Raw genomic sequence first — 27132 nt, 5'->3', positions numbered from 1 at the left:
ACCCCAAAGCCCAAGGTCTTAATCTAAAAGTTTACAAACTTTTTGATCTTAGCACCTCTTTACACTCTCAAAATGATTAAGGACTCAAAAGACCTTTTGTTTATATGGGCTATATCTATCTACTGATATCTACCAGATTAGAAATTAAAACTGAGAATCCTTAAATGTCTACTAATTTTAAAATAACCAAAAACCCATTACATAGTCACATAAAATTTTTATGAAAAGTTAACTACCTTTTCCATTTCAAAACCAAAAACTTAGAAGAGTGGCATGGCTTTGCATCTCTGTAACACTGTTTGAGGCTGGATTAACAGAGACGGCTAGAGTCTCATGTCCATGCAGTACCGCACACCATGCATGCAACCTTTAGAGAACTCCACTCTGCAGTGGGGTGTGTGTGAGGATGAGAGTGGAAAGGCCAAGTGCCATCCGAGCATCATTATGAAAACAGTTTTGACCTCATCAGCCCCCTGGAAGGACCTCAGAGACACCAGAACATGCTTTGAGAATGGCTGTTCTGTGCTATAATCAAAGTCCAAGTATCAGAGAAACAGCAAATGTCAAGTTTTGGAACTGTAAAGCACCACCAGGCCCAACAACCTGCCTCCAGGGAGCTGAAGAACTTTCACTACATTTTACAAATGAGGTAACAGAAAGATGCACCTTTTAGCTTTCACATAAGCTTTCCAGAGAGGTAGCAGAACACAAGCAGGGGTCAACAGACCTGTCACCACGCACAGCCACGGCCTCCTGTCTCATCTCCAGGAGGATGAGCCATCTGCTCTGCAACTCTGAGCACCTGGGGGCAGCTGATCATGCGGACAATGAACCAAGTGCTGCCATTTACCCAGCAAAACCCAGTGCTGGGTTCTGTGCTAAATACACTCCATCCTTACCTCATTAATCCCCACGACACCCTCCCAGGTATGTGCTACGATCACCCCCTGAGAAACTGACATCCAGAAAGACTGCACAGCTAGGACACCGGTGGACCGCCATGCAAATTTGGGTCTAACACCAGAACAAAGGCCTTAACCAACATACTACACTACCTTCCTACAGAAGGGCCTTCCTATTTCCCTTCCTCTGCTCCACTGGTTTGAGCATACATGAATCATACAAAAAGTAAGGCCACCCAGGTCTGAGAATCATCAAATGCAGGCTCTCTGACTTAGGGGAAATGCTGCCTAGGTATGCCTCTGTCCTTCCACAGTAAGGCAGGCCAAGGGGGCGGGAGGGTCACAGAGGACCTGAAAAATGAATCCCAAGATATACTAAGCCAGGAAGTTCCAAAATAACAGCAAGTATTGAAGAAAATCCTCTCCATCCCCATTCAACTACTAATAAAGTTTTTCTCTATTTACTTGCACCTCATGGTTCAAAGACACTTTGAAAACAATGCAGTCGTGCCAACTAAATGGTTGCCAGAATCCCCCAAATGGCCAGCCACCCAGACTGAACTCTTCCACACCAAAGGACTGGCCACTTCACAGCAAAGCCCTTCTAATCTCTCCCCATAAAATTATTCTCTGAGTTAAAATCTGTCTCTATTTCTCCAACTGACTCTAGACCTAATCTTCTATGGGTGACAAGGTCCAACTACAATTCTCCTTCTATGCAACAGACCTGGGCTTGAAGATAGCTGCCAAATCCCTTAATCACTACCAAAAGAGCTAAAATGACGAAGTGACACCACTGAACATCGGCAAGCGTGCAGGGACCTTGGAATTCTCAAACACTGCTGGTGGGAATGTGAAATGATACAGCACACTGGCAGTCTTTTATAAAGTTGAACATACACCTACCCTACCACCCAGTAATCCCACTCCTGGGTATTTTTACACAAGAGAAATGAAAATTTACATTCATGCAAAAACCAGCCCATGACAGTTTATTATAGTACATTAATCAACGATAGTGTTACATTCATACAACGGAGTACCACTCATCAGGAAAGAGGAATGGACTGACACAAACTACCAGTACACACAAGAGCAGGGAATCTCAAATGCCCTATGCTAAATGAAAGATACCGGACTCAAAAGCTACTATGTAATTCCATTTAATACTTGAGAAAAAGCAAAACCTCTGGGGCAGAGAGGAGATCAGTGGTTGCCAGAGGCTGGGGCTGGAGAGAAGCAAGGCTCGACTACAAAGCCACAGAAGGGAATTTCTGGGGGTCAAGGCATTTTGGGGGGTGTAGTAGTGGTTACATGACCATACGTGTTCATCAAAATTCATTGAACTACATACCAAATAGGACAAACTTTACTGTATGTAATTTATATCTCAATGGACATGACTCTTAACAGTAAGCTTCTGGCTGCCTACAGGCTCTGGCTTCTGGACAGAATCCAAGCAGCAGCAGAACATGCTGAGCAAACCAAACCAGGCTCATCTCCAGCCCAGGGGAGCCAGAGCCATCAGGAGACACACAGTCCCATGCACGCCCTGAAACACCAGCTTCATGGGAGACCCTATAAGAGATGCACATCTTAGGCACCACCCCCACCAAGATCCACTGAATCAGAAACCTGGGGGTGAAGCCAGCACTCCCCTCCAGGTGACGCTGATGCCTGATAAAGTCTGAGAATCTCTGGTCTGGACAAGCTGCCTTTGCTGACCAGACTGGCTTTTTTACCCTTTGTTTTACTGGTCCAGTAGCCACTGCATTTAAAGGCATCACCCACTGATGAAATACAGGGCCCCCTGACTAGGGAAACCCAAGAGACGCCCTCCTTGGTCTAGGTCCTAGTTAGTACTGGGCGGAAGCTCAGCCCTCCCAGGACTTCAGCATGGAAGGCTAGATTCCAGCAGGGCAGCTGCAGCCTCGCCCAGCACCCAGACCTGCTCCCAGGTCAGCTACTTGCTCTTGGATCTCTGGCTCAGGGTCTGCTTTGCAGAACCCAAACCAAGCTGGGCAATGACAGTTTACTGCTTCCTGGCTGCTCCTACATCTAGAGCATGGTTCCTAGAAGATCCAACTCGAGGGCCAATTCCTCCCTGAAACTTACTCTGATGCCCCTTGTCGAAAACAGCTGCTCCTTCCCCTGAGCTTTTAGTTTCCTTCGGTTTTTCACAGGGCAAATGGCCGTGGCTTACCTCCCTGGTGCTATAGTCTGAATACTGGTGTCCCTTCGAAATTACAATGTTGTGATCCTAACCCCCAAGGTGTGGTCTTAAGAGATGGGGGCTTTGGTAGGTGACTAGAACATGCAGATAGATCCCATGGGAATGGGATTGGTGCCTTATAAGAGGGACCCCAGAGAGCTCCCTAACCCCTCTGCCATGTGAGGACACAGCAGGTAGGTACTGCTTGTAAACCTGGAAGTGGGCCCTCATAACACTGAATCTGCCTTGATCTTGGACTTCCTAGCCTCCAGAACTTGAGAAGCACATGTCTTGTTTCTGAGGTGCCCAGTCTGCAGTATTCTGCTGTAGCAGCCCGGGCAGACTGAGATACCTGGCTCAGACTATAACATCAGGGCCCGGGCCTCTCTGTGATCCCTTTGGGCTCCGAGCACAGGCTCCAAAGAAGGTGCTCCCATTCATCTGATAAACTGAGAGAAAACAAGGCCCTGATCCAAGAGACCAGAGAAGGAAGAGTCACAGGACATGGGCAGTCAGGGTGCGGGCTTGTCTCAGGGATGACTCACCCCACCTTCCCCTATCAGCCAGAAGCTGTACTTTCAAGGTTACCTTCAGTGGGATATCAAGGAAGCCCTCCAGCTCCTTCTCCTACCAACAAGGCAGGAGACCTCTCTCTTTAATAAGAACTCTCTCTTGTTACCTCAATTTACATGAAATTTAAAGCTCATTGTATAAATGCTACCTAAGAATGTCTCTTAAAACTTTCCAGTTAACCAAGAAGAAAAATAAAAGGCACCTGAGAAATTAAGTCAGGATGAATGGGGAGGAAAGAGCATCAATTGCCTGAAACAAGTGTGCATCCCTGGGCAGATCCACGGGGCCGGGCAGGCTTGGGGAAGACTTCCAAGAAGCCACCTGCACTTAGCTGATGAAAACTGCCTAGAAAGGCCTCAGTAGAAGGCCACCGTAATCTTCAAGTCTGTCGGTTAGCAAAGGTGTGATGAACTGTTGGTAAGGTCAAGCTGGAGAGCTGACACAGGAGAGACCACCAGAGGACGTAACGCGGGCCAGCGAAGATAATCAGGCTACCAGCTGTTGCAGAGTGCTATATCCAATTTTCACCTACCCATTTTCTCTTATTCTAACTATAACTTGCCATTCTTTTCCCAAACGTTCTTTGTTAGACAGATGTTAAGTGGAAAAGTAGAGGCTGCATTTTTTCCTAAGACCTTGCCCTTGGCCTTTCCTAAGTTCATAGAGAACAGCCATGAGCAAACAGGACCGGCCAGCCTCCAGCTGCCTTCCCAGACGCCTTCTGCCAGGGCTGTGGTGTGCCCGTGAAGGCCAGGAAAGGAAGGACCCTCCTGCCAGCGGGTGAGGCTGAGCCAGGAGGAACTCTCCAGCGGCAATGCCGTGGCCTCGCAGCTGACCTCGCCATTCATTCCATTCCAAGAGACTGGTCCAAGCCTGCCACAGGTATTCCAGTTCCCTTGCCAGCAGTAAGGACAGACCAGCCCACCTTTAGCCAGGAAGGCTGTTAAAGGTGGATGTGGGACCCTACCCTCGGGGCTCTTGATGCAGTAGGTATGGGATGAAGCTTAGACACCTGTGTTTCTAACAGGTACCTGAGTACTGCTGGTCCAGGAGCACATTGCAGGAGCCATGCTTTGCGCACAGGCAAGCCAGCCAAGTGTGCTCAGATTGAAGAGACTGCCGAGGGACTTCTGGGGAAAGCTTTTCACTCATAAAGAGACTAGAGGAGACAACTCTCTTTGTCCTCGGCACTATCTGTGATGATGAAGATATTCTTTTATCTGCTGTTCATTATGGTAGCCCCTGGCCACAGGTGGCTATTGAACATTTGAAATGTGGCAAATAGGACTGCTGAAACTAGACATTTTAATTTTGTTTTCACTTTAATTAATTTGAATTTAAACAGCCACCTGTGGCTAGTGGCTCCTATAGGACACTGGAGGCCTGGACACTGTCAGCTCTCAATGGGATGCCAAGAACTGTGGCCACAGGTGCCCTGCCATCAGCCTGAAGGGATATGGTGTGGGATCCCAGAGCCACAACCCAACATGCAGCCCCAACTCCATTCTTCTTATTATGTGAGGCTGCACAATTCATTCTGTGTAAGGCAGTGGGCACAGGTATCCCCACTGCTGCAGCCAAGGGCCTCTGGGCCAGTACAGGACCAGGACATTCAGGTCAAGCCACAGAGAAATGGGGCTCCTTCCCCAAAGACAATGGCAATTGCACACAAAAGAACGAGAGGAACACAACTTGGCTCCTGGTGAATAAAGAGGTTTTGATCTGAAGGGGTGCAGCCAGGTCTTTCAGGTTCCGGGCTCAGACAGTGAAGGCTCAGACTGCTACAGGAAGCACAGCAGAGCACTGCTCTCTGCCTGCCTGCCCGCCTGCCTGCCAGCAAGGACCCAGGAACACTGGTGAGCCCCTCCAACCGCAGGGCAGAAGCAGCTACAGGTGTGTGGAGAACCAAATGGTGGGTCACTGACAAGATGCTTCTTCCAGAGAAGGCAAAGGTCCAGTGGCAACATCTTCCTACTCCTGCTTGCAATGTCACTATTAAGAATACATGCTGCAGTCTGAGCAATACTCTCTCTGGAGTCCCCTTTTAAAATGCAAAACTTCTAGAAAGGTACCACTTTATGCATTGAAGTGTCAATGTCAATGTGAACTAGTCTGTCAAATATCTGTTAGATCACTGTACCTTTTTCCAAGGGGGAGCAGGGAGCTGGGAAAGGATGAGGCAGGAGAGGCATAAAAGGGGCACTCAGGGCTCTACCAGGTCCCCGCTTCACAGCTTCACTCATGCTGACTGCCCCACCTCATGGGCTCCCTGAGAGCCAGGCCCGTTTTCAAAATTTCAACAGTCCCATACCACATGAACATGAAGGCAGAGTCTAGGGTGATAAACATATGCAAGTCAAGGAACATCAAAGAGTGCTAGCAAAATGCCAGAAGAGAGGCACGAGGCCTAGAACAGACCCCTCCCCAGTGCCTCCAGACCTCCTGCCTCCAGAACTGTGAGAGGACACATTTTCTGTGTATGTCACTCAGTCTGGGGCACTTTGTTATGGCAGCCCTAGAAAATGAGTACAGTACATCCCTACCAGTACCCGTCTTACTGGCCTGACCTCACTAATTGTATTTACTTCCACTGTCTCCTCCATAGGCCCTGAGATCCACAGGCATAGAGACGACCTATGTTAGCCAAGTTAACATATCAAAGGTATGCCCCTGACTAGTTCTGGAATCTCTGGCTGAGACAGACTTCCCTTCTCTGTGTGTCAATTTCCACCACCACCCCCATCTGTCCATATGGAAGAAAACAAAATAATTGGACCAGGTGACCTCTGTGAGCCCTTCAAACTCAGAAACTCTAGGACCCACCACTGAAGGTGTCTCCATCCATTAAGGTCATATGAGGACATCGGAAACCACACTAGGGCACCACACTAAACACAGGGCACGTGACACAGGGAAGCGGGGTGGGAAGGCAGGGAGACTGAGACAACCTTCCTGATGGACTCGCCACTCCTATCCACAGGGTAACACATGGCCCCAGACTATAAAGGATAGTCTCAACAGGGACCCATCTCATAGACAGTGGTCCGTGAAGTACTACAAGGCCTTGGGTAGGGGCACAATAGGCTCACTAAGAAGTCTCACACCCTGACAGAGTGAAGAAATGGCAAAACGTATGTCCCCCCCAGCACCCACCTCCCTTTTAACACCAGAGCCAGATTTCTGCCCTTCTCCATTAAGAGGACATATTGCTGATGACAGAAAATGTGAATGGAATCAACAGAAGACTCCATGAACCATCTAACAGGTGAGGGCCAGCTTGCTATCTCATGAATCTGGGACTGCCCTGGCCCTCCCGGTGTCCTCCAGGAAGGGGGGCACCCAGAAGGTAGTACTCACCCACACTGCTGAGGGAGCCACTGCTCTCTGAGTCTGAGGGCATGATGGACAAGACGCTGGAGGTGGAGCCTGAGGACAGAAGGAGACACCACGTGTTACTAACCCCAAAGGGGTCTCTTGTCTCTACCCCAAACCACTGTCAGACCAACGAAGCTTCGGTCAATGCCAGGCTGAGAACCAGTGGCACACCTGAGACGAGAAACCAAATCTGAGAGGCCAGGCAGGGGAGGTGCAGGGGTGCAGAACCTAGACTTTGGTGTTTCTGCCTGGTCTTCCACCCACCTTCCCACCACCCTCCTGCTCTGGAGACTGATCTAGGCATGGGCAGTGGGGAACTTGGAGTCAGTCAGGTGGCTTCTTGCTGGGACAACTGAGGAAAGGTTCAGCAAGGAAGCAACATGCCGCAAATTAAAGTGGGGACTGGCGATTTCCTACAAATCTTTATCAATACGATTCTGCCTTCCTTGCAGAGGGTAACAGAGCATAAGTTAAACAACTGTGAACTATGTGTTCTTTTTGCCTGACTATTTAGCTCTTAGGTTCTAACTATATTCAAACTTAGTACTCAATAACTGAGTCAGGCACTGCCCCCTATTAAAAGTTACCCATAAAAATAGATTGAAAAATACAGACTACAGACTGGTGGTTCCCATAAGGGAAGGAGGATGGGTAACATAGGTGAAGGAGAAAAAAAATTAGAATGTTTGATATCCTGAACTGGTGATGGTTATACGAGTATATACACATGTCAAAAGTCATCAAGCTGCATGGATTAATACCTAGTCTACAGGCAGACACCTGATCATCTACATTAGCCCTCTTACAGCACTAAACTATGTTTTATACCTTTATCTTGCATCTACCTACCACTTCAGCATTTTATTTAAAAAAAATAATAACAGTAACAATAATAAGGGAGAAGTGTAGGATTCACATATAAATCAAGTATAAAAATCAAACGAATATTCATATTTGACCTGATTGTTTATAGTTCATAATGCGTGATCAAAACCGAAAGTTTCTGTGATGACTGCCCTTGCACTGTTCACCATGTAAGAACTTATTCACTATGTAAGAACTTGTTCACCATGTAAGAACTTGTTCATTATGCTTCAGAAGATTAGAGACTGTTGAGAATTAGGCTTGGGGTTGATTAATGATTGTGCATTGAGTCCCCTATACAGAATTTCATTGTTGTTAACAAACATATGAACAATAAATATGAGAGATGCCCTCTCAAAAAAAAAAAATTTCATTAAAATGGCCAGAACTATCCCAGATGTGTGAAACTATTAATCAAAATCATTCATGGAGACATGATAACGTAGATCAAGTAGGTAGAAATAAATAAGCTAACTGTTAACAACAACAACAAAAAAAAGTCATCAAGCTGCACACTAAGATTTGTCCATTTTATTGTATGTACCTCAATAAAAAAAAAAAGGGAAGATTTTTTTTTAAGTTACTAATAAAATTATGACCAAGTACACTGTTACCAAGGCCAGCCAAGGACAGGCACCACATAACTTTTTTTTTGTCAACACTTAATATTGTGACTCCTGGTTGTGCACCATGATATCATTTGACTTTAAGTATTTTCAAAGCAGGATATTACCTGCCTGGTGGCAGGGAAAACCTTTGGGTGAAGAACACAGTTTCTGAACCCAGCTCTTGTCCATGTGTGAGTAGCTGGGTCATGCTGAGCAAGTCTCTTCAGTTTTCTGGAACTCTGTTTCCTGGTCTATAAAATGAAGGGGGTTCGATAGAAGAGGAGGGAATACTTCCAAACTCATTCTCTGAAGCCAGCATCACTCTAATATCAAAACCAGGCAAAGATCCCACCAAAAAAGAAAATTACAGACCAATATCTCTGATGAACATAGACGCAAAAATACTCAACAAAATATTAGCAAACCAAATTCAAAAATACATCAAGAGGATCATACCACGATCAAGTGGGATTCATCTCAGCGATGCAAGGATGGTACAACATTCGAAAATCCATTAACATCATCCACCACATCAACAAGAAGAAAGACAAAAACCACACAATCATCTCCACAGATGCTGAAAAAGCACTCGACAAAATTCAACATCCATTCATGATAAAAACTCTCAACAAAATGGGTATGGAGGGCAAGTACCTCAACAAAATAAAGGCCATATATGACAAACCCACAACCAACATCATACTTAACAGGAAGAAGCTGAAAGCTTTTCCTCTAAGATAGGGAACAAGACAGGGATGCCCACTCTCCCCACTGTTATACAACTTAGTACTGGAGGTCTTAGCCACGGCAATCAGACAACGCAAAGAAATACAAGGTTTACACATTGGTAAAAAAGAAGTCAAACTCACATGAAAAGATGCTCCACATCGCTAATTATCAGAGAAATGCAAATTAAAGCTACAATGAGGTATCACCTCACACCAGTAAGGATGGCTGCCATCCAAAAGACAAAACAACAACAAATGTTGGCCAGGTTGTGGAGAAAGGGGAACCCTCCTACACTGCTGGTGGGAATGTAAATTAGTTCAACCATTGTGGAAAGCTGTATGGAGGTTCCTCAAAATGCTCAAAACAGACTTACCATTTGACCCAGGAATTCCACTCCTAGGAATTTACCCTAAGAACACAGCAATCAAGTTTGAGAAAGACAGATTCACCCCTATGTTTATTGCAGCACTATTTACATTAGCCAAGAATTGGAAGCAACCTAAATGTCCATCGATAGATGAATGGATAAAGAAGATGTGGTATATATACACAATGGAATACTACTCAGCCATAAGAAGAGGGCAAATCCTACCATTTGCAGCAACATGGATGGAGCTGGAGAGTATTATGCTCAGTGAAATAAGCCAAGCGGAGAAAGAGAAATACCATATGATTTCACTCATCTGTGGAGTATAAGAACAAAGGAAAAACTGAAGGAACAAAACAGCAGCGGAATCACAGAACCCAAGAATGGACTAACAGGTACCAAAGGGAAAGGGACTGAGGAGGATGGGTGGGTAGGGATAAGGGGGTGGGGAGAAGAAGGGGGGTATTAAGATTAGCATGCATAATGGGGGGGGGGGAGAAAAGGGAGGGCTGTACAACACAGAGAAGACAAGTAGTGATTCTACAACATTTTGCTATGCTGATGGACAGTGACTGTAAAAGGGTTTATAGGGGGGACCTGGTATAGGGGAGAGCCTAGTAAACATAATATTCTTCATGTAAGTGTAGATTAATGATAACAAAAAAAAAGAAAGAAAGAAAAGGGGGATTACTCCCTGATAGGATAAAACTAACTGTGAATCAACAATTAATGCATGCTTTAAATATCCTTAATTTTGATCACTTAAAGGGTGTCAGATGATCGGCTATGGAGGTACATTTTTCTGATAATATTCCTTTCGCTTAGAAAAAAAAAAAAGCAGTTACTGTGTGGTGACCTCCAATGAGTTCTACACAATGGTATAAAGGGCATATCAAAGTGTGAGCAAAGGATCTGTTTGTGTTTATACAGAGGATCAAAGCCTAATTTGGCTACCCAGAAAATGAATGATATGATATGAAGAAGAACTTCCAACATCAGCACTCTCTGGAAGACTCATACCAGAAGATGATCATCAAAAAACCTCAACAAAGATCCCGGCGCTGCTACAGCTGTACCTGCATTCATCCCACCGGTTCCTGGACTTGCCATGGGAATGAAGAAGGAGATATCTAAGCTGGCCTGTGCATACAGTAAAACAACAAATTTGACTGGATCTATACTGTTGGAACTCAATCAAGAATTAGGAGAAGTGCAAGTTGTAGCGCTCCAAAATCTCACAACTACAGACTATCTACTGTTAAAAGAACATATGGGATGTGAACAGTTCCCAGGAATGGGTTGTTTTAATTTGTCTGATTTCTCTCAGACTGTTCAAGTACAGCTGGACAATATCCATCATATCATCGATAAATTTTCACAAATGCCTAGGATGCCTAACTGATTTTCTTGGTTTCACTGGAGATGGCTGGTAATTATAGATCTGCTTTGGTTATGTAACCATATTCCTATTATGTTAATGTGTGTGTGCAATTTAATTAGTAGCTTAAAACCTACACATGCTTAAGTTACTCTACAAGAAGATATGTCAAAGAAATAATCAATCTTCCCATGTTTTCTTCCGCCTGCTACTTCTATAGCTTTTCTTCCTCCTTCCTAATTACAACCCTTAAATAGAATTCATGCCTCATATCGAATTTACCGAGTATCATAATTCCTCCAAGTGGTAAAGATACCTCAAGACAAATGCTGGGCATAGAAGCCACAGGGCATAAATCTGCAAAGAAGTAAAAAGCTAACCTTTTCAAACAATACGGCCTCTCTCTCACTTACCAACTTTACATTTCCCTGTATGGCCCTGGAAGATGACTGGTTAGCCAGAGACAGGTAAGATTCCTCAAGGGAGGTACAACCTAAGACAGGCACAGTCGCAGGGGGGCCATCAGGTGAGAAATTGGGGATCAACAGAGGTGAGGCTTAGAACCTCATCCCCCCTGTTTTGAGAGAAATCTCCTGCATCCGTGGATGTTTTATTGCCCTTGTCTAGCTCGGATTAACACATAGTCTAGAGGCACACACCTGATCATCTACATTTGCTCTCTTACAACACTAAACTATGTTTTCTACCTTTATCTTGCATCTACCTACCACCTCAGCATTTTATTAAAAATAATAATAATAATAATAATAAAGGGAGAAATGTGGGATCCACATATAAATCAAGTATAAAAATCAAACGAATATTCATATTTGACCTGATTGTTTATAGTTCATAATGCATGATCAAAACCGAAATTTTCTGTGATGACTGCCCTTGTACTGTTCACCATGTAAGAACTTATTCACTATGTAAGAATTTGTTCACCATGTAAGAACTTGTTCGTTATGCTTCAGAAGATTGGAGACTGACAAAAATTAGGCTTGGGGTGGATTAATGATTGTGCATTGAGCATTGACTCCCCTATACAGAATTTTATTGTTGTTAACAACCATTTGATCAATAAATATGAGAGATGCCCTCTCAAAAAAAAAGAAGTCAAACTGTCACTATTTGCAGACGACATGATATTGTACATAAAAAACCCTAAAGATCCACTCGAAAACTACTAGAACTGAATTCAGCAAAGTTGCAGGATACGAAATTAACACACAGAAATCTGTTGCTTTCCTATACACTAATGATGACCTAGCAGAAAGAGAAATCTGGAAAACAATTCCATTCACAATTGCATAAAAAAGAATAAAATACCTAGGAATAAACCTAACCAAGGAAGTGAAAGACCTATACCCTGAAAACTACAAGACAGTCTTAAGAGAAATTAAAGAGGACACTAATAGAAACTCATCCCATGCTCTTGGCTAGGAAGAATTAATATTGTCAAAATGGCCATCCTGCCTAAAGCAATCTACAGATTTAATGCAATCCCTATCAAAATACCACAGCATTCTTCAACAAACTGGATAGCTTTAAAATTCATATGGAACAACAAAAGACCTCATATAGCCAAAGCAATCCTGAGAAGGAAGAATAAAGCAGGGAGAATTCACTCTACTTCAAGCACTCTACTGCAAAGCCACAGTAATCAAAACAATTTGGTACTGGCACAAGAACAGACCCACAGACCAGTGGAACAGAATAGAGAGTCCAGATATTAACCCAAACATATATGGTCAATTATATGTTTTATGGTCAAGTTATATCAAGCTGTATGTCCAAAGGAGCCATGGAGATACAATGGGGAAATGACAGCCTCTTTAACAGCTAGTGTTGACAAAACTGGACAGATACACTAAGAGAATGAAACTGGATCACTGTCTAACCCCATACACAAAAGTAAATTTGAAATGGATTAAAGACCTGAATGTAAGTCATGAAACCATAAAACTCTTAGAAAAAAACATAGGCAAAAATCTCTTGGACATAAACATGAGCAACTTCTTCATGAACATATATCCCCGGGCAAGTGAAACAAAAGCAAAAATGAACAAGTGGGACTATATCAAGCTGAAAAGCTTCTGTACAGCAAAGGACACCATCAATAGAACAAAAAGGCATCCTACAGTATGGGAGAACATATTCATAAATGACAGATCTGATAAAGGGTTGACATCCAAAATATATAAAGAGCTCACACACCTCAACAAACAAAAAGCAAATAATCCAATTAAAAAATGGGCAGAGGAGCTGAACAGACACTTCTCCAAAGAAGAAATTCAGATGGCCAACAGACACATGAAAAGATGCTCCACATCACTAGTCATCAGAGAAATACAAATTAAAACCACAATGAGATATCACCTCACACCAGCAAGGATCGCCACTATCCAAAAGACAAACAACAACAAATGTTGGCCAGGTTGTGGAGAAAGGGGAACCCTCCTACACTGCTGGTGGGAATGTAAATTAGTTCAAACATTGTGGAAAGCAGCATGGTGGTTCCTCAAAAAACTCAAAATAGAAATACCATTTGACCCAGGAATTCCACTCCTAGGAATTTACCCTAAGAATGCAGCAGCCCAGTTTGAAAAAGACAGATGCACCCCTATGTTTATCACAGCACTATTTACAATAGCCAAGATATGGAAGCAACCTAAGTGTCCATCAGTAAATGAATGGATAAGAAGATGTGGTACATATACACAATGGAATATTACTCAGCCATAAGAAAACAAATCCTACCATTTTCAACAAAATGGATGGAGCTAGAGGGTATTCTGTTCAGTGAAATAAGCCAGGTGGAGAAAGACAAGTATCAAATGATTTCACTCATCTGTGGAGTATAAGAACAAAGAAAAAAACTAAAGGAGCAAAACAGCAGCAGACTCACAGAACCCAAGAATGGACTAACAGCTACCAAGGGAAAGGGACTGAGGAGGATGGGTAAGGGAGGGATAAGGGGGTGGGAAAAAAAGAAAGGGGGCATTACAATTAGCATGTGCAATGTGGGGGGGAGGCACAGGGAGAGCTGTACAACAGAGAAAAGTCACTGGAGGCTCAGCACATCACTTCAAGGAGGATGCGACTTGAACAGCCCTGCACTTGATCCTAACAAAAAATGAATAGTAACGTTCAATGAAATACCTCCTATATTTCAAGCATGATCCACACTGTTCATCTTGCTGTCCATTCAACATCTCTACAGTGATTCTACAGCATCTTACTATGCTGATGGAATGGGATATGTGAGGGAGACTTGGTGATGGGGGTAGTCTAGTAAACATAATGTTCCTCATGTAATTGTTGATTAATGATACCAAAATAAAATTTTAAAAAAGCACAAAAAAAAAGGAAGGGGGTTCAGCCAAACAGCCTATCAGGTCCTTTCCCCTGTCCCATATCAGTATTACAGTTTCCACTGAAGAACAGCAATTGAAGGTATGCTTTGCTTATAAGGCTACAGGTGACACAAAATTGAAAGGAAGAGCAGACTGACTCAGACTAAATTGGGAATTGAAAAATGTGAAACATGCAAAGGTGGTGGTCAAATAAAATAATGGGAGGAAGGCAGTGTTTTGTCCTTGGGACCAAGAGAACTATACAGTGAAACAGTATGCATCCTGGGCGAAGTGGCTGAGCTAGAGATGGACTTTTTTTAATAAAGCCTTTGAACAAGCCTTACGGCTTTTGTGGTAGAAAGCAGCCAAGAACTCATGAGATCTGGGGCTCCAGGACCAGAGAGCATGGGAATCAAATGTAAAAGTTGCCTCCCATCTTAACTCTGGACTAGTTGCCTAATACCTGCACCCCTCAGAAGGGAAAGAATGGAGATGAAGAGAGGGGCAGAGAGGGAGAAGACCACCGGGGGACAAGAGAGATCCTGAGGGGAAGGGGAGGGTGGGAAGAAAGGAGATAAAGGCCACGTGGCAGGCAGAATGACAGCCTTGATAGAGAGGTGTGCAGGCGAGCTGGCAGGTATGCCCACCAGAAAAAGAGATGAAAGGGGAGAGAAAAAAGAGAAAACAAGAAAGGATTTGGGTAATGGCAAAAACCTGGGCAGTGGCCAGGAATGACCAGTAGCCTCTTTAAGGCATTTTCTGAGAATCTAAAGAACCTGCAGGTATTCAGCTTGGACTGAAAGGATGACACCAGGCAAGTGTCCTGTTTCAAAGAGGACTGTCAGAAGGGATTCAATTTGTTCAATATGGCCTCTAGCAGCAGAAATGGAAACAGCGGGTAAGTGCTGGAGAAAGCTGTGGGTCAGGATGGCCGAGCCCTCACTGCCGCCTGGTCTGAAAGACCTGGGGGCAGAGGGTCCTCCCACAACAGGCACAGTCAGTCCACAGGCAGTGCCCCCACACCTGGCGGGGAAGTCACAGGAGGCTTGGCACATCACTTCAAGGAGGATGCAACCGGAAAACCCAGTTCAGCCCTGCACTTGATCCTACCAAAAAATGAGTAGTAACGTTCAATGAAATACCTCCTATATTTCAAGCGCAATCCACACTGTTCATTTTGCTGTCCATTCAACATCTCTGCATTTTTGTCTCAACAAAACAATAAGCATCACAAATTTCTCAAATCATCACTCTTCCCGTATCATAAACATTAAGCAGTGCATGAAGATCTGTGAAATAAAGTCAGATGCAATTCAGGAAATCCACTGATATCTTCAAAGAATAAGAATGCAACACAATCCGTATTTTCTAAACCCAATCACCATTTCCTTAATTTTTTTTTTTTCTGTGTGGGGACCAGCAAGTCTAGCCAGCTGGTATGTTGGTGGACTGTTTCTGAAAGACACCTACTCAGAAAAAAATAGGCACAAATAAACTCTCCCACTCACACCTTCAAGATCTCTGAGCTCAACCCAATCCTGCTTGCGCCTTGTGGCTACGCTCCGGTAGACGCTCCCCGCAGCAACGCCAGGCTTCTTCCCATGATTGACAGCAGTGAAGTCCCATCTTCCAGTAAGCCACCCCTCCCCTTCAGACCATCCCTCTCCTCCCCCTTGGCAAGTTTCCACTGTTAATTAAACTTGGCAGACACCCTTCTCTCTCGGCGCATCTCCCTCCCTGTCTGGAGGAGTCAGCTGGCCAACCATCACATTCTGTTCCTCCCCCCTGTCCCCAAAGCCCAGCCCGAGTTCTGGGGCCTGACCTGGGGGCAGAGTGACATCTCTATCTACATCTCTGGACACTATCACCCCCCAAGTTGGCTGGCAGGGCTCCTGGGACTGGGGGCGGGGGCGGGCTGGGAGCAATTAAACTTGGACAGGGCCCAGTTTTTACAACGTTCCCAGGGCCTTAGACGTCATCTGGGGTAGGGGAAGGGCCCGAAGATGGCGTTGTCTTGCTCGTGCTTTGTCTCTTTGGCTATTGTCGTCAAAAGCCTGTGTGGTCAGGACTGTCGGGAAAAGCAAAGGAGTCACTCCCCCAAAGCCACACGGTGCCCTTTCAAAGCGGGTGGCTTCCGAGGGGCGGGCGACAAGCGTCATCTATCTCTGGGGTTTCACAATAGAATCGGGGGCCAGCAGGAGTCCAGTCTTAGGTGCGTGCATGCCCCTGCCCTTCCCAGTCCCTCACTCTCAGCCACAGGGGCGCTGTTATCCCAGGAGCTGCCCTACCCTGAAACCTAAAACACTTCACCTCGCCTGGGGCCCCCACTCCCTCCCCATCTCCCGGCCGCCCCAGGCAGCAGGGCACGGCCACTCAGGACAAGCCCACAAACTCAGGCAGGCCTGTGCAGAAGTCCTGAGAGGACCTGGAACATGCTGGGTGATCTGGAAACATTTCCAGTAAAGAACAGCAAAGCTTGACCCCAGGCTTTTGTGGACATGTGGACCAAAGAGGGACACAGAGGGGTCTTTACTGCCATAGGAGTTATCTGGGACCACGAGCAAATGCAGGTTTTGATTGGGCAGATTAGGGTGGAGCTTGAGACTGCATTTCTAACTAGCCCCTAGGTCATATGTTCCATAGCCAAATGAATGCAGGGAAGCTAGGCTGGCAGGAGTGAGCAGGTGGGATGCAAATAGAGGCTATAGCAGAGGCCCTAGGAGAGAGAGGCACAGGCAAACTCTCAACTCTCTGGGACCCACATTGTCTGCGTCCTTCACCAGAGCCCAGCCCCTGCTAATTGTGTTTACTCAGTGACTCAGCCCCATTGGGTCAAAGAGACCACTTCAAAAGAACTTCCAGTAAAATCACAAGTAGGACAAGGAACGCCCCAGCCTTCCAAGGCCCCCTGGGGGTACTCAGGAGAAACTAGAGCTGGTCCCCTAACATACTCTTCCATTCACCTAGAGCTTGTAAAGGCCCCAGTGACTCACGCTTCCTCCCCATGAAACTGGTGAGGTGCTAAAAGGACTTGTCCCAGCCTTAAGCCAGCATACAGAGTCCTCCCTGCACTCCAGGAGGATAAGGAGAAGCTGACCTGAGACAAACAGCTCTGGGTCACTGGCAGAACATGCAGCCCTGCAAGCACCCCAGCAAGTGGAAGGAGAAGGCAAGCTGCCATCCTTGGGGGCTCTAGTGGGGAGGTGCAGGAGAGGAGTCACCGCCAGGCCGCCCGCCCCACCCTGGAGCCCTCCCCTAGCTCACTCCCCTAGCCCACAGCCAATGTGTGGGTAACTGAGGATACTCAGTACTCTCGTACTTGCTCCTGCCCAGATTTCTGAGATGCGCCTGAGCCCTACAAGGCACTGGGACGGGTCTGGCAGAAAGAAGACAAGCCAGAGGCTCAGGAGGCTACTTAACCTGCTGTGAGGCTCAGCAGAGCTCCGTTCCCCTCTCTGAGCCTCGGTCCCTCAACTGTAAACAGAAGCAGTGATGACTAGAACACCCACACTGGCACCAGCCCGCTTGGGTTCAGCTTCCAACACTGCCACTTAGCAGCCAGCTGTATGCCTTCAGCTAACTCACTCAGCCTCTCTCTGCCTCCACATGCTTATCTGTAAAATGGGATAATAGGAATACTGACCTCATAGAGGACCAACTGAGTTTATATGAGAAGGGCTTGAAACAGCGCCAGGCACAGCCAGAACTCTAAGTGTTAGCTGCTGCTGTGTGGTCAACCCAGACCTTCCAACCCTGCCATTCTCCATCCCTTGGTTAACTACAATGAAAGCTGTACAAGAGTGAGAAGGTCAAACAGTCCACGAGGACAAACTGCGGGACTGTACGGCACTCACTAATAACACTAATAGCGGCTAACAGACACTGAGCACAGTTACGTACAGGATGTGCTAAGCACTTTGCCCATGTTATCTCAGTTAATGCCCACAACAACCCTGAGGTTTTTACAGAGGAGGAAGCTAAAGGTTAGAGAAATTAAGTGACTTGTTTAAGGTCGTGGTAGAGCTTAAGGGAGCAAACACGATACCAACCCAGGCAGTCTAGCCCAAAGCCTGTGCTCCTGATCCCTACATACAACGTTGCTGCCCAGCTCTGAAGGTGGGAGAGCAGTTGGGAAGACGTCATGGAAGAAGGGGCCTGGAGCTGAACCTGGAGGATGGTGATCTTGGACATGCACCTGAGAAGCCAGTTCAGCTGAAGGAGACACAGCCAGAACCTGTCCCCTCACTGTGCAAGGGAGAAACCCCAGAGCAGGGCCTCCCGGCTCGGATCCCCCCAGAGTGGGCTTTGCTGCCTCCCTGCCCTCCTCCCCTCCTCCCCTCCTGAGAAGACACTTGACAGGTTTTGTGAGATGAGTCAGGCATGGGGACCAAAGTGGGAAGAGAGAGAAGGGGAGGACCAAGGATGACCCTGCCATGTGCTGCTGCTTCCTGCCCCCACCACCACCAACTCCCATGCCCCTGTGGGTGCAGAGCCAGGCCCTGAGCACCATCACACAGGAGGCTGAGCTGCAGAGATAAGGAAGGAGGCGAGAGGGTAAGAGTGCCATGCAGCGGCTGCCTCTTGCGGAGCCCACCTCCCCTGCTCCTAAGGACATCTGGAGGAGCCAACTGGATGGGCTCCTTCAGCTGCTGAGAAGCCCCGGGGCAGAATCCCTGACCAGCCGTCCACGCCCCTTCCTAGAACCTCAACCCTCTCCTTGTGAAAACATGGCCCAGGGCTATGGACACTGAGACCAAACCTGGAGGTTGACAAGCTCCAATATTTCAGAGGCCCTGCAATGGAGCAGCCACAGAGCCTGGCACAGCAATTAAGGAAGTCCTGCTTCATGCACCCTACATGCCCACCTCAGGGTAGGAAAATCACCTTCTCCCTGACACGAATAGGTAGACTGACAACACAGAGGCCTGCTGTTTCGGGTCAGGAAATATTCGCCCCTTGTGTGCACAATCCACCCCCCAAAGTATCAGATTTGTAAGGTGACTTAATATTAGTTTTCCCCAACTGGGATACAGCTGCAATATTCTCCGCCAAGTTTTAGGACAAGAATAATGAACTTGCTAAAATATCATAGTAATGATGCTTGTTTCCCCCTTTTAGGGGTCAACAGAAGGAACAGCAGTCCATCTTTCAAAGGTGAATTGGGGGTGTTCATTTCCTGGAATGTCAACCTGGAGCACTAGCCTCTGAGGTTGCAAGTGCCATCTGCGAAGGGGGTAGCATGAAGGATGCCTGCTGCCCACAGCCTGCCTCTTTCATTCCTCAGTCCCTTTGGCTGGACCCTAGGGATCATCTCTAAAATAAGGAACCAAACTACCTGATCCTGAGGAAACTCTCAGATGTCAGTGTTGTCATCTGTGATCCACCCCTCACCTCCCGCCAAAAATGCCCCAAGATGAAAATATGGAAAAGGAAGGAAAACAAAGCATGCAAGCCCAGAATTAATCATTCAGTGTCATTAAAATTAAGATTCTCCTCTCGCTACTTGTTGGACTGTTTTAGTTATTGTAACCCCTGGCACAAGAAGTTAAGATGGAAGTGTCTTCAATTTCCAGAGACTAAAACAGTCAGCAGCCACAAAGTCTGCTTCCCCTCATCTGCTGGGAGAGGCTCCTGGAGGCTTTCGGATCAGCACAAAGCTGTGTCTGAAGAAGGTCACCCCTCTTTGGTCATCCCCAAGTCAGAGGGATGTGGGTAGGGGCAGCAAGAAGAGTGGTGAGAGAACTGGGACCTTCAACTCCTTTGCCCGGTGAGAACACCTCTCAGTTCTGGCTTTCCATCACCAAAAACAAGCCCTGCTTTCCACTGTCACCTCCTATCCAGGTGGGGTGACAGTTTTGCACCTAGAAGGCACAGGAGGAGGACCAAAACAGGGTCTGGTGGGCTCCCCTGCAAGGAAGCTGGGCCCTCATTTATGCCCTGGAAGATGGGGAGGAGACTGGGACAGGTATCAAAGAGTCCCCTACTAAAATGCAATGATATAGGGGGACATGTTTATCATCAGAGAACACAGCCAAGCCTGAGCAGCATACCCAAAACCACAGCTCACAGCTGCTACCCTCACCATAGCTCATGCCCCTGACATCCAGCAAAGAGGACACACCCAGATAGGACAGGACCCAGAGTAGCACAGGCACCCAAGTGGCCAACCCTCTATGACACTGCAGTCAGACATCCCAGGGAGGGTGCATCTGCCCTGGAAAAAAGTTCTGACCAGCACCAGAAGTCACAAAGGGCAGGAACAGCTCTGCAAGGCGCCTGGCATGGCCGGCTCCCTCCTGATCTCAGTCAGACCTCCCTCTGCACTACTCAGTAAAGGGCAAGAGGCTACCTCCTCCCCATGGGTTGCAAACACAGCAGGAGGTGGGTGCTGCCCTCCACCATTGCAGGCTTCTGGCACAAGAGCAGGCTGGGCGAGACCACCAGGGCTGTGTGTCCTTGAGCAAATTGCTTCCGCTTTCTGTGCCTCATTTCCTTGTTTATAAAATACAAAATATGATGGGTTAGGAAGACTGAGTAAAGATAGATAAAGCCCTGAGCACCGAGCCAGATGCACATACAAGCGCTCCACAAATGCAAGCTCTCATTACTGTTACCTGACTCTCAGTCCTGAATTTGTAATATTTGAATATGGCATTTGAATACAACATACCTGACCCCCAACCACATTATCCCCGCCCAGTATTTGAATATAGCCCTGTACCTTTGTTTTGTTTGCCTTTAGGATAAGGAGGCTGCCTCTCCCCTTCCATCATTCTACCCAGCCATGGCCAATTCCAAGCCACCCCCTCTTGTTCTCTGAGTCAAACAGAACAAGCCAGAGTGCTCACTATGTGCCTGGCATCACAACAGGCCCGCCTGGACCTTCTGTGGTCCTCCTCACCACCAACACATGGGCATCGGTCAGCCCCACTCCAAGAGATGAAGTGACGGAACTCTGCACAAGATACTAGCTCGTGGTAGGTGTGTCTGCCTCAGGGAATACAGAGCCTATGCGTTCACTAAATGTTTAGTGACCACTGTGCTAGAAGGTTCTAGGGATGCAGCAGAGAAAAGAACAGAGTCCCTGACCTCATGGAGCTACATGAGTAGAGTTGAGGGGAGAAATAAACCAATAAACAAATGCAAACTGCACTAGGTAATAGCACTATGAAGAAAAATACAGCAGAGTGAAATGGACGGTGACTGGGGCTGGGTGGAGAGGTAGTATGAGTGAACAGTGGTCAGGGGCAGTCTCTCTGAGAAGGTCACATTTGAACAGAGACTTGAAGGTGGTGCAGAGTGCTAGAGGAGAAGGGTTTCAGCTAGAAGAACAAGTACAAGGGCCCTGGAGTCAGGCCACGCAAGGAGGGCTGTGGCCTGGGTGGAGCGACCTGCAGGAAGATGCAAATGGGGTCAGAGGGGCAGCAGGGCTGACTCAGGCAGGACCTGTGGGCCACAGAAAGGACACTGAGTTTTACTGAGTGAGATGGAAAACCTCTGGAAGATTCTGAGTAGCGGAGAGACATGGTATGACTTACCTGTTAATGGGATCACTGGCTACTACACTGAATACTTTCCACAGGTGGAGAGGGTGGAAAGCAGAGAAACCAGTCAGACAGCAAATGCAGTAATCCAAGGGCACTATGCTGGTGGCTTGGACCATGGTGAAAAGAATGGGGCTGGTAAGCAGTGGGAATGTTTTGGAGAATATTTTGGAGGTAGGGCTGAAAAGGATCTGCTGACAGACTAAATGCAGAATGGGAAAGAAAGCGATGTTAAGAATGACTCCAAGGTTCTTGGCCTGGAAACTGGAAGGCTGGCCTTGGTTATCACTGAGATGGGGAACCCTGCAGGAGGAAGGGAGGGGGGTGGGGAACCCCAGGCTGTCTGAGGTACCTGCAGACACCCAAGTGGAGAAAGTGATAGGTAACTGGATATACGGTCTCAAGTTCAGAATTGAGGTTGCAGCTACAGATATAACTTGGGGATTGTCAGCATATGCTTAAGATGGAAAGCAAGCAGGTTTGATAGGATAACCCAAGGAGGGAGTGTGAACAGGGAAGGCAACAGAGAGGGCCAAGGAGCAAAGGAACAAACATTGAGCATTCAGGTCTGAAGGCTAAAAAGAGGAGTCAACAAAGAAGACAGAGGAGGAGAGGCAGTGAGGCAGGAGGAGAGCCAACCCACTACATAAAGGAACTGAACACAAAGGCATGTGGTCAGGGCCTTAGAGAGGTGCTTGTAGATGCCCAGACTGCTTAATGGTAAAGGTGGTGAAGATGGACATCCAACCCTCCTGACTCCTGATCCCACTGTACCTGTGCTCCACCTACTCTCAATTTCCATAGGTTTCAAAGAGACTGATGGAAATGAGTCAGAGTGTTAGGATGAGCATTAACATACACGAGGCACCTTAGATATTTTAGCCCAAGTTTTTCTTTAGTGTGCTACCCTACACTGACTACTCACAGCAGCTAACACTTATTGAGTACTTATGCCAAAGGTACTGTTAATATGGATTCTTTCATTTAATCCTCCTAACAACCCTCTGAGAAGTAGACTATTAACTAATTTTCTAGATGGAGAAATGTAGACTCAGAGAGGTCAAGTTAACTTGTCCAAGGCCACCAAGCTAGTAAGTGGTGGGTAAAGATTCAACACAACTCTTACCCACTAACCCTACAGTACTTCCTTGCCAGTAAGATCAGAAAAACCAAAACTCACCAGTTCCCTGTCCCAACAGACAGCGGAGGACCCCTGCTCTAGGACAGTGCTCAGGCAGAGACAGGCATCTAGGAGTCATAACGGATGGTTCAGTGACTGACAAGGAGCTGTGCCACAGAGTGGCTCACGGGCCAGCATTCAGCACTGTGGCCAAGGTTATTTTTTCCAACAAGGGGAAAGAAGAAAGGAAGCGTGAAAGAGGGGTTCTGGTCATCTCTGCTGCACCTCAGCTGCCAGCCTTGTCCTCTGCTCCTGGCTTCATGCCCACCAACCTTGTCACTCCTCTGGCCCTCAGCTACCCTTGGTCCACCCAGGGAAGACCAATACAGTCTCTGGAATAAACTAGATAAGTATTTCCATCCTGGCTTATAAGGCAGCGGGAAACAGAATGCACCAACGGGGTTTTAGAAACCTGTTCTGATTCTGATGCTCAGACTGAAGGCAAAAGAACTGTAAAAGCCATATCTCTCTCTCACCATCCCCTTAATACCATGTCACTCCCCATATGGCCATTTTCCACTAATCTCAGATCGGGGTAAGCTGAGAAGTCAGTCAGAGGAAATGACGGCTTGAGAACAGCCCAAGTCTCATGGTATGAGCTGGAAAGTGGGCAAGGACATGCCACCCCAGGCTGGACAGGTCAGAGACACAAAGGCCAAAGAGGGCAACTGCAAAGGAAAGGTCTTGTCTTCATCAGCCACAAGCTGCTGTTTCTGCCCCCTCTTCCTTCAACAGCATCAACACCAGCCTCCTCACCTTTCTGCATGGTGCCTTGCAAATTGCTGACTAGCAACGTAACTCAACCCAGGACTCCAAGATCACGAAGAACCACTTGTCTGCTCCCTCATACCCAATACTCCTGCCTAGCTTGAACCCCAACATCCCTGCCACAGGGGTGGGAGGTCAAAAGGACTCTGAACAGTGGAGAGAGCATAGGATCAGGAGCTGGACTGACCTGGGCTCTCCATGATTTGACCACCTACTAATGGATGACCAGGGACAAATAATTTTTGGGGGCCTTAGTTTTCTCATCTGTACACTGGGACTATAAAAAGTCTTCATCTGTATTTCACAGATTGTTATGCCAAGCAAATAAAATAACAGATGTTGAAAGTGCTTGGTAACTGTAAAGGAACTGCTCACAAATGTTATATTGTAACCTGCTCAGGAGACTCAAGCCTCTCGCTGTTCCCCGACTCCACTGCAAGTCTTTCCTGGTTTCCTTCATTCCTCTACTCTTTACTGCTAGCCTCTTCCCTTCCAGAAACTCCTTCTCCTTTTTTTCTACACATATTCGAAGCACAAAACAATAACAAACAAGGAAATAAATTAAAAAGAAAGGGCTTTGTTATGATGCCAACATTACCCAAAGTGATTTACAGACTCGATGCAATCCCTATCAAAATCCCAATGACATTTTTTGCAGAAATAAAAAAAAAAGATCCTAAAATTAATATGGAATCTCAAGGAACCCCAAATAGCCAAAACAATCTTGGAATAGAAGGATAAAGCCAAAGGACTCACACTTCTTAATTTCAAAACCTACTACAAAGCTACAGTAATCAAAACAGTGTGGTACTTGTATAAAGACAGGCATATAGACCAATGGGCCAGACAAGAGAGGCCAGAAATAAATCTTCACATAGATGGTCAAATAATTTTTGACAGGAGCCAAGATCATGTAATAAGGAAAAGACAGTCTTTTCAAGAAATGTTTCTGGGAAAACTGAATATCCATATGCAAAAAAACAAGTTTGGATGCTTACCTAATACCATATACAAAAATTTAACCCAAAATGAATCAAAATCCTAATGAGTTAAAATTATAAAGCTCTTAAAAGAAAATATAGGGCAAAATTCATGACATTTGATTTGTTAACGATTTCTTGGCTATGACACCAAAGGCACAGGCAACAAAGGAAAAAATAGACATATTGGGCATGATGAAAATTTTTAAATGTTGTACAACAAAACACACTATCAAGAGAGTAAAAATGGCAACCCACAGAATGGGAGAAAATATTTGCACATCACATACTTGATAAGGAATTAATATCAGAACATAGAACACCTAAAATTCAACAACATAAAAGACCTGATTCAAAAATAAGCAAATAACTTGAGCATTTCTCCAAAGAAAGATATACAAATATCTACTCAGCGCATGAAAACATGCTCAACATCACTAGTCACTGGAGAAATGCAAATCAAAACCTCAATGAGATACTACCTCACACCCCTTAGAAATGGCTACTATCAATAAACCAGAAAATAACAAATGTTGGTAAGGGTGTGGAGAAATTGGAAGCTTTGTGCACTGTTGGTAGGAATGTAAAATGGTACAGCCTCTGTGGAAACTAGTATAGTGGTTTCTCAAAAAATTACAAATTGTGTATCACCATATGACCCAATAAATCCACTTCTGGGCATATACCCAAAAAAACTGAAAGCAGGGCCTCAAAGAGATATTCCTATACCTATCGTCACAGTGGCATTAGTCACAATACCTACAAGGTGTAACCAATACAAGTACCCACAGAAAAACAGGTAAGTAAAACATGATGTATATATATATAATAGATTATTCTACCTTTTTAAAGGTAGGAAATTTTGGACATATTCTACAACATAGATGAATTCTAAGGACATCACGCTAGGTGAAATAAGCCAGTTACAAAATGACAAATACTGTCTGATTCTTCTGTATGAAGTATTTAGAGTAGTCAGAATCTTAGAAACAGAAAATAGAACAAAAGCTGCCAAGGGCTAGGGTGGAGAGAAATAAATGTATTATTCTTATAATGCGTACAATTTCAGTTCTGTAAGATGAAAAGAGTTCTGGAGATGGACAGTGGTGATGGTGGCACATTAGGAATGTATTTAGTACCACTGGACTACATATTTAGAAATAGTTAAAATGATAAATTTGTGTTGTGTATTTCATCTCACCCACAAAAACTGGGACCAAAAAAGAAAGTGGATTTGGAAAAAAAAAAAAAAAAGCAAGGGCTTTCTCTCTCTCCCTCTCCATTACAGTTATCTAAAATCTTCAGGGTGGTCCAGACCCCACGTAGCTTCACAGAAACCAGCAATGAATTCCTACACACGGAAGCCCCAGCTCCTCAGCCACGGAGCTCAAGCGTGCCCGAGGTTTCTGAGCACAGGTATACAGAGGGCAGAGGGCAGGGAATGGGCTTTAGGACACTGTCTCCAACAACTGAACGGGGAAGAGGGAAGAGGGAAGGCCTGGAAGTAGAGGGGATGGTTAGGAAGTTCCTACAAGAGCTCCCCTGAACCACTGTTCAAGGGGTACAGCTGGGAGGGGACACAAGAGTCTGTGCAGAGGATGGGATGAGGGAGACGGTGGGTGGGAAGGAGAGGAGGAGGATGCTGGGAGGTGGACTGGGGGTCCAAGAAGATACTGCAGTTAACATAGGCAGAGAACTGCAAGAGGCTGGTTAAGAGGGATAATGATATTGTTGAGACTTAGGTTGAAAGTACTAAGGAGCATCCCTATGCAGATGGCCTGTTGATGGTCAGAAACTAAGGAAAAAGTTTTGGGATAATGTACTCCACTTGGGAGTCATGCCATAGAACCTGGAGGATGTGAGCAACGAATCCAGAGTCACTAACTGGTAATGTGAAGCCCCTGACAAGGAAAAAAGTGAGAGAAAGGGGAGGGCCTGACCTAGGACTTCCTGAACAGCAACCACACAGTTAGTATTGTTCTTGGCATATGTAAGGCAAAATCCTGGGACATACAACCTGGGAGGATAGGAGAAGGAATAAGAACTGCTGGAAGAGACACATAAAAGTCACAGAAACACCACTCAGGCGGAGAGGAGGAGCACGAGAATTGAATCTCTAGAAAGCAACAGTGTAGCAGTCAGAGGGGCTGGTCTGCGCACCAAATGCCCGGGTAGGACACGCAAGGCAAAGAAACATTTCATTTGGTCCTCAGGAGGTCACTGATGCACTTCCAATTAACTAATAAGGCAACTGACGGCTTTGGTTTCTCCATCAGAAGTAAAGAGCCTGGATTAG

General features: G+C 46.0%; 1 protein-coding gene across 10 annotated transcripts in view; it reads right to left on the bottom strand.

The window, feature by feature from the left end:
* Positions 1-27132, bottom strand: part of DLG5 (discs large MAGUK scaffold protein 5) — a 130484-nt gene that overhangs the window by 70547 nt on the left and 32805 nt on the right. For 7 of the 10 annotated variants that reach the window (XM_073240750.1, XM_073240749.1, XM_073240746.1 and 4 more), the window contains exon 2: positions 7045-7113. The exons of 2 other annotated variants lie outside the window; for them this stretch is intronic. In XM_073240750.1, the coding sequence (XP_073096851.1) occupies positions 7045-7113 (69 nt within the window). Of the gene's footprint in view, positions 1-7044; positions 7114-8659; positions 8786-27132 lie in introns of all 10 variants that reach the window. One more of the 10 variants, XM_073240751.1, reaches the window with a different exon arrangement.

This window comes from Manis javanica, chromosome 7 (genome assembly GCF_040802235.1).
Source record: "Manis javanica isolate MJ-LG chromosome 7, MJ_LKY, whole genome shotgun sequence".
Taxonomy (NCBI): Eukaryota; Metazoa; Chordata; class Mammalia; order Pholidota; family Manidae; genus Manis; species Manis javanica.
This window is presented reverse-complemented; position numbering and strand designations above follow the sequence as displayed.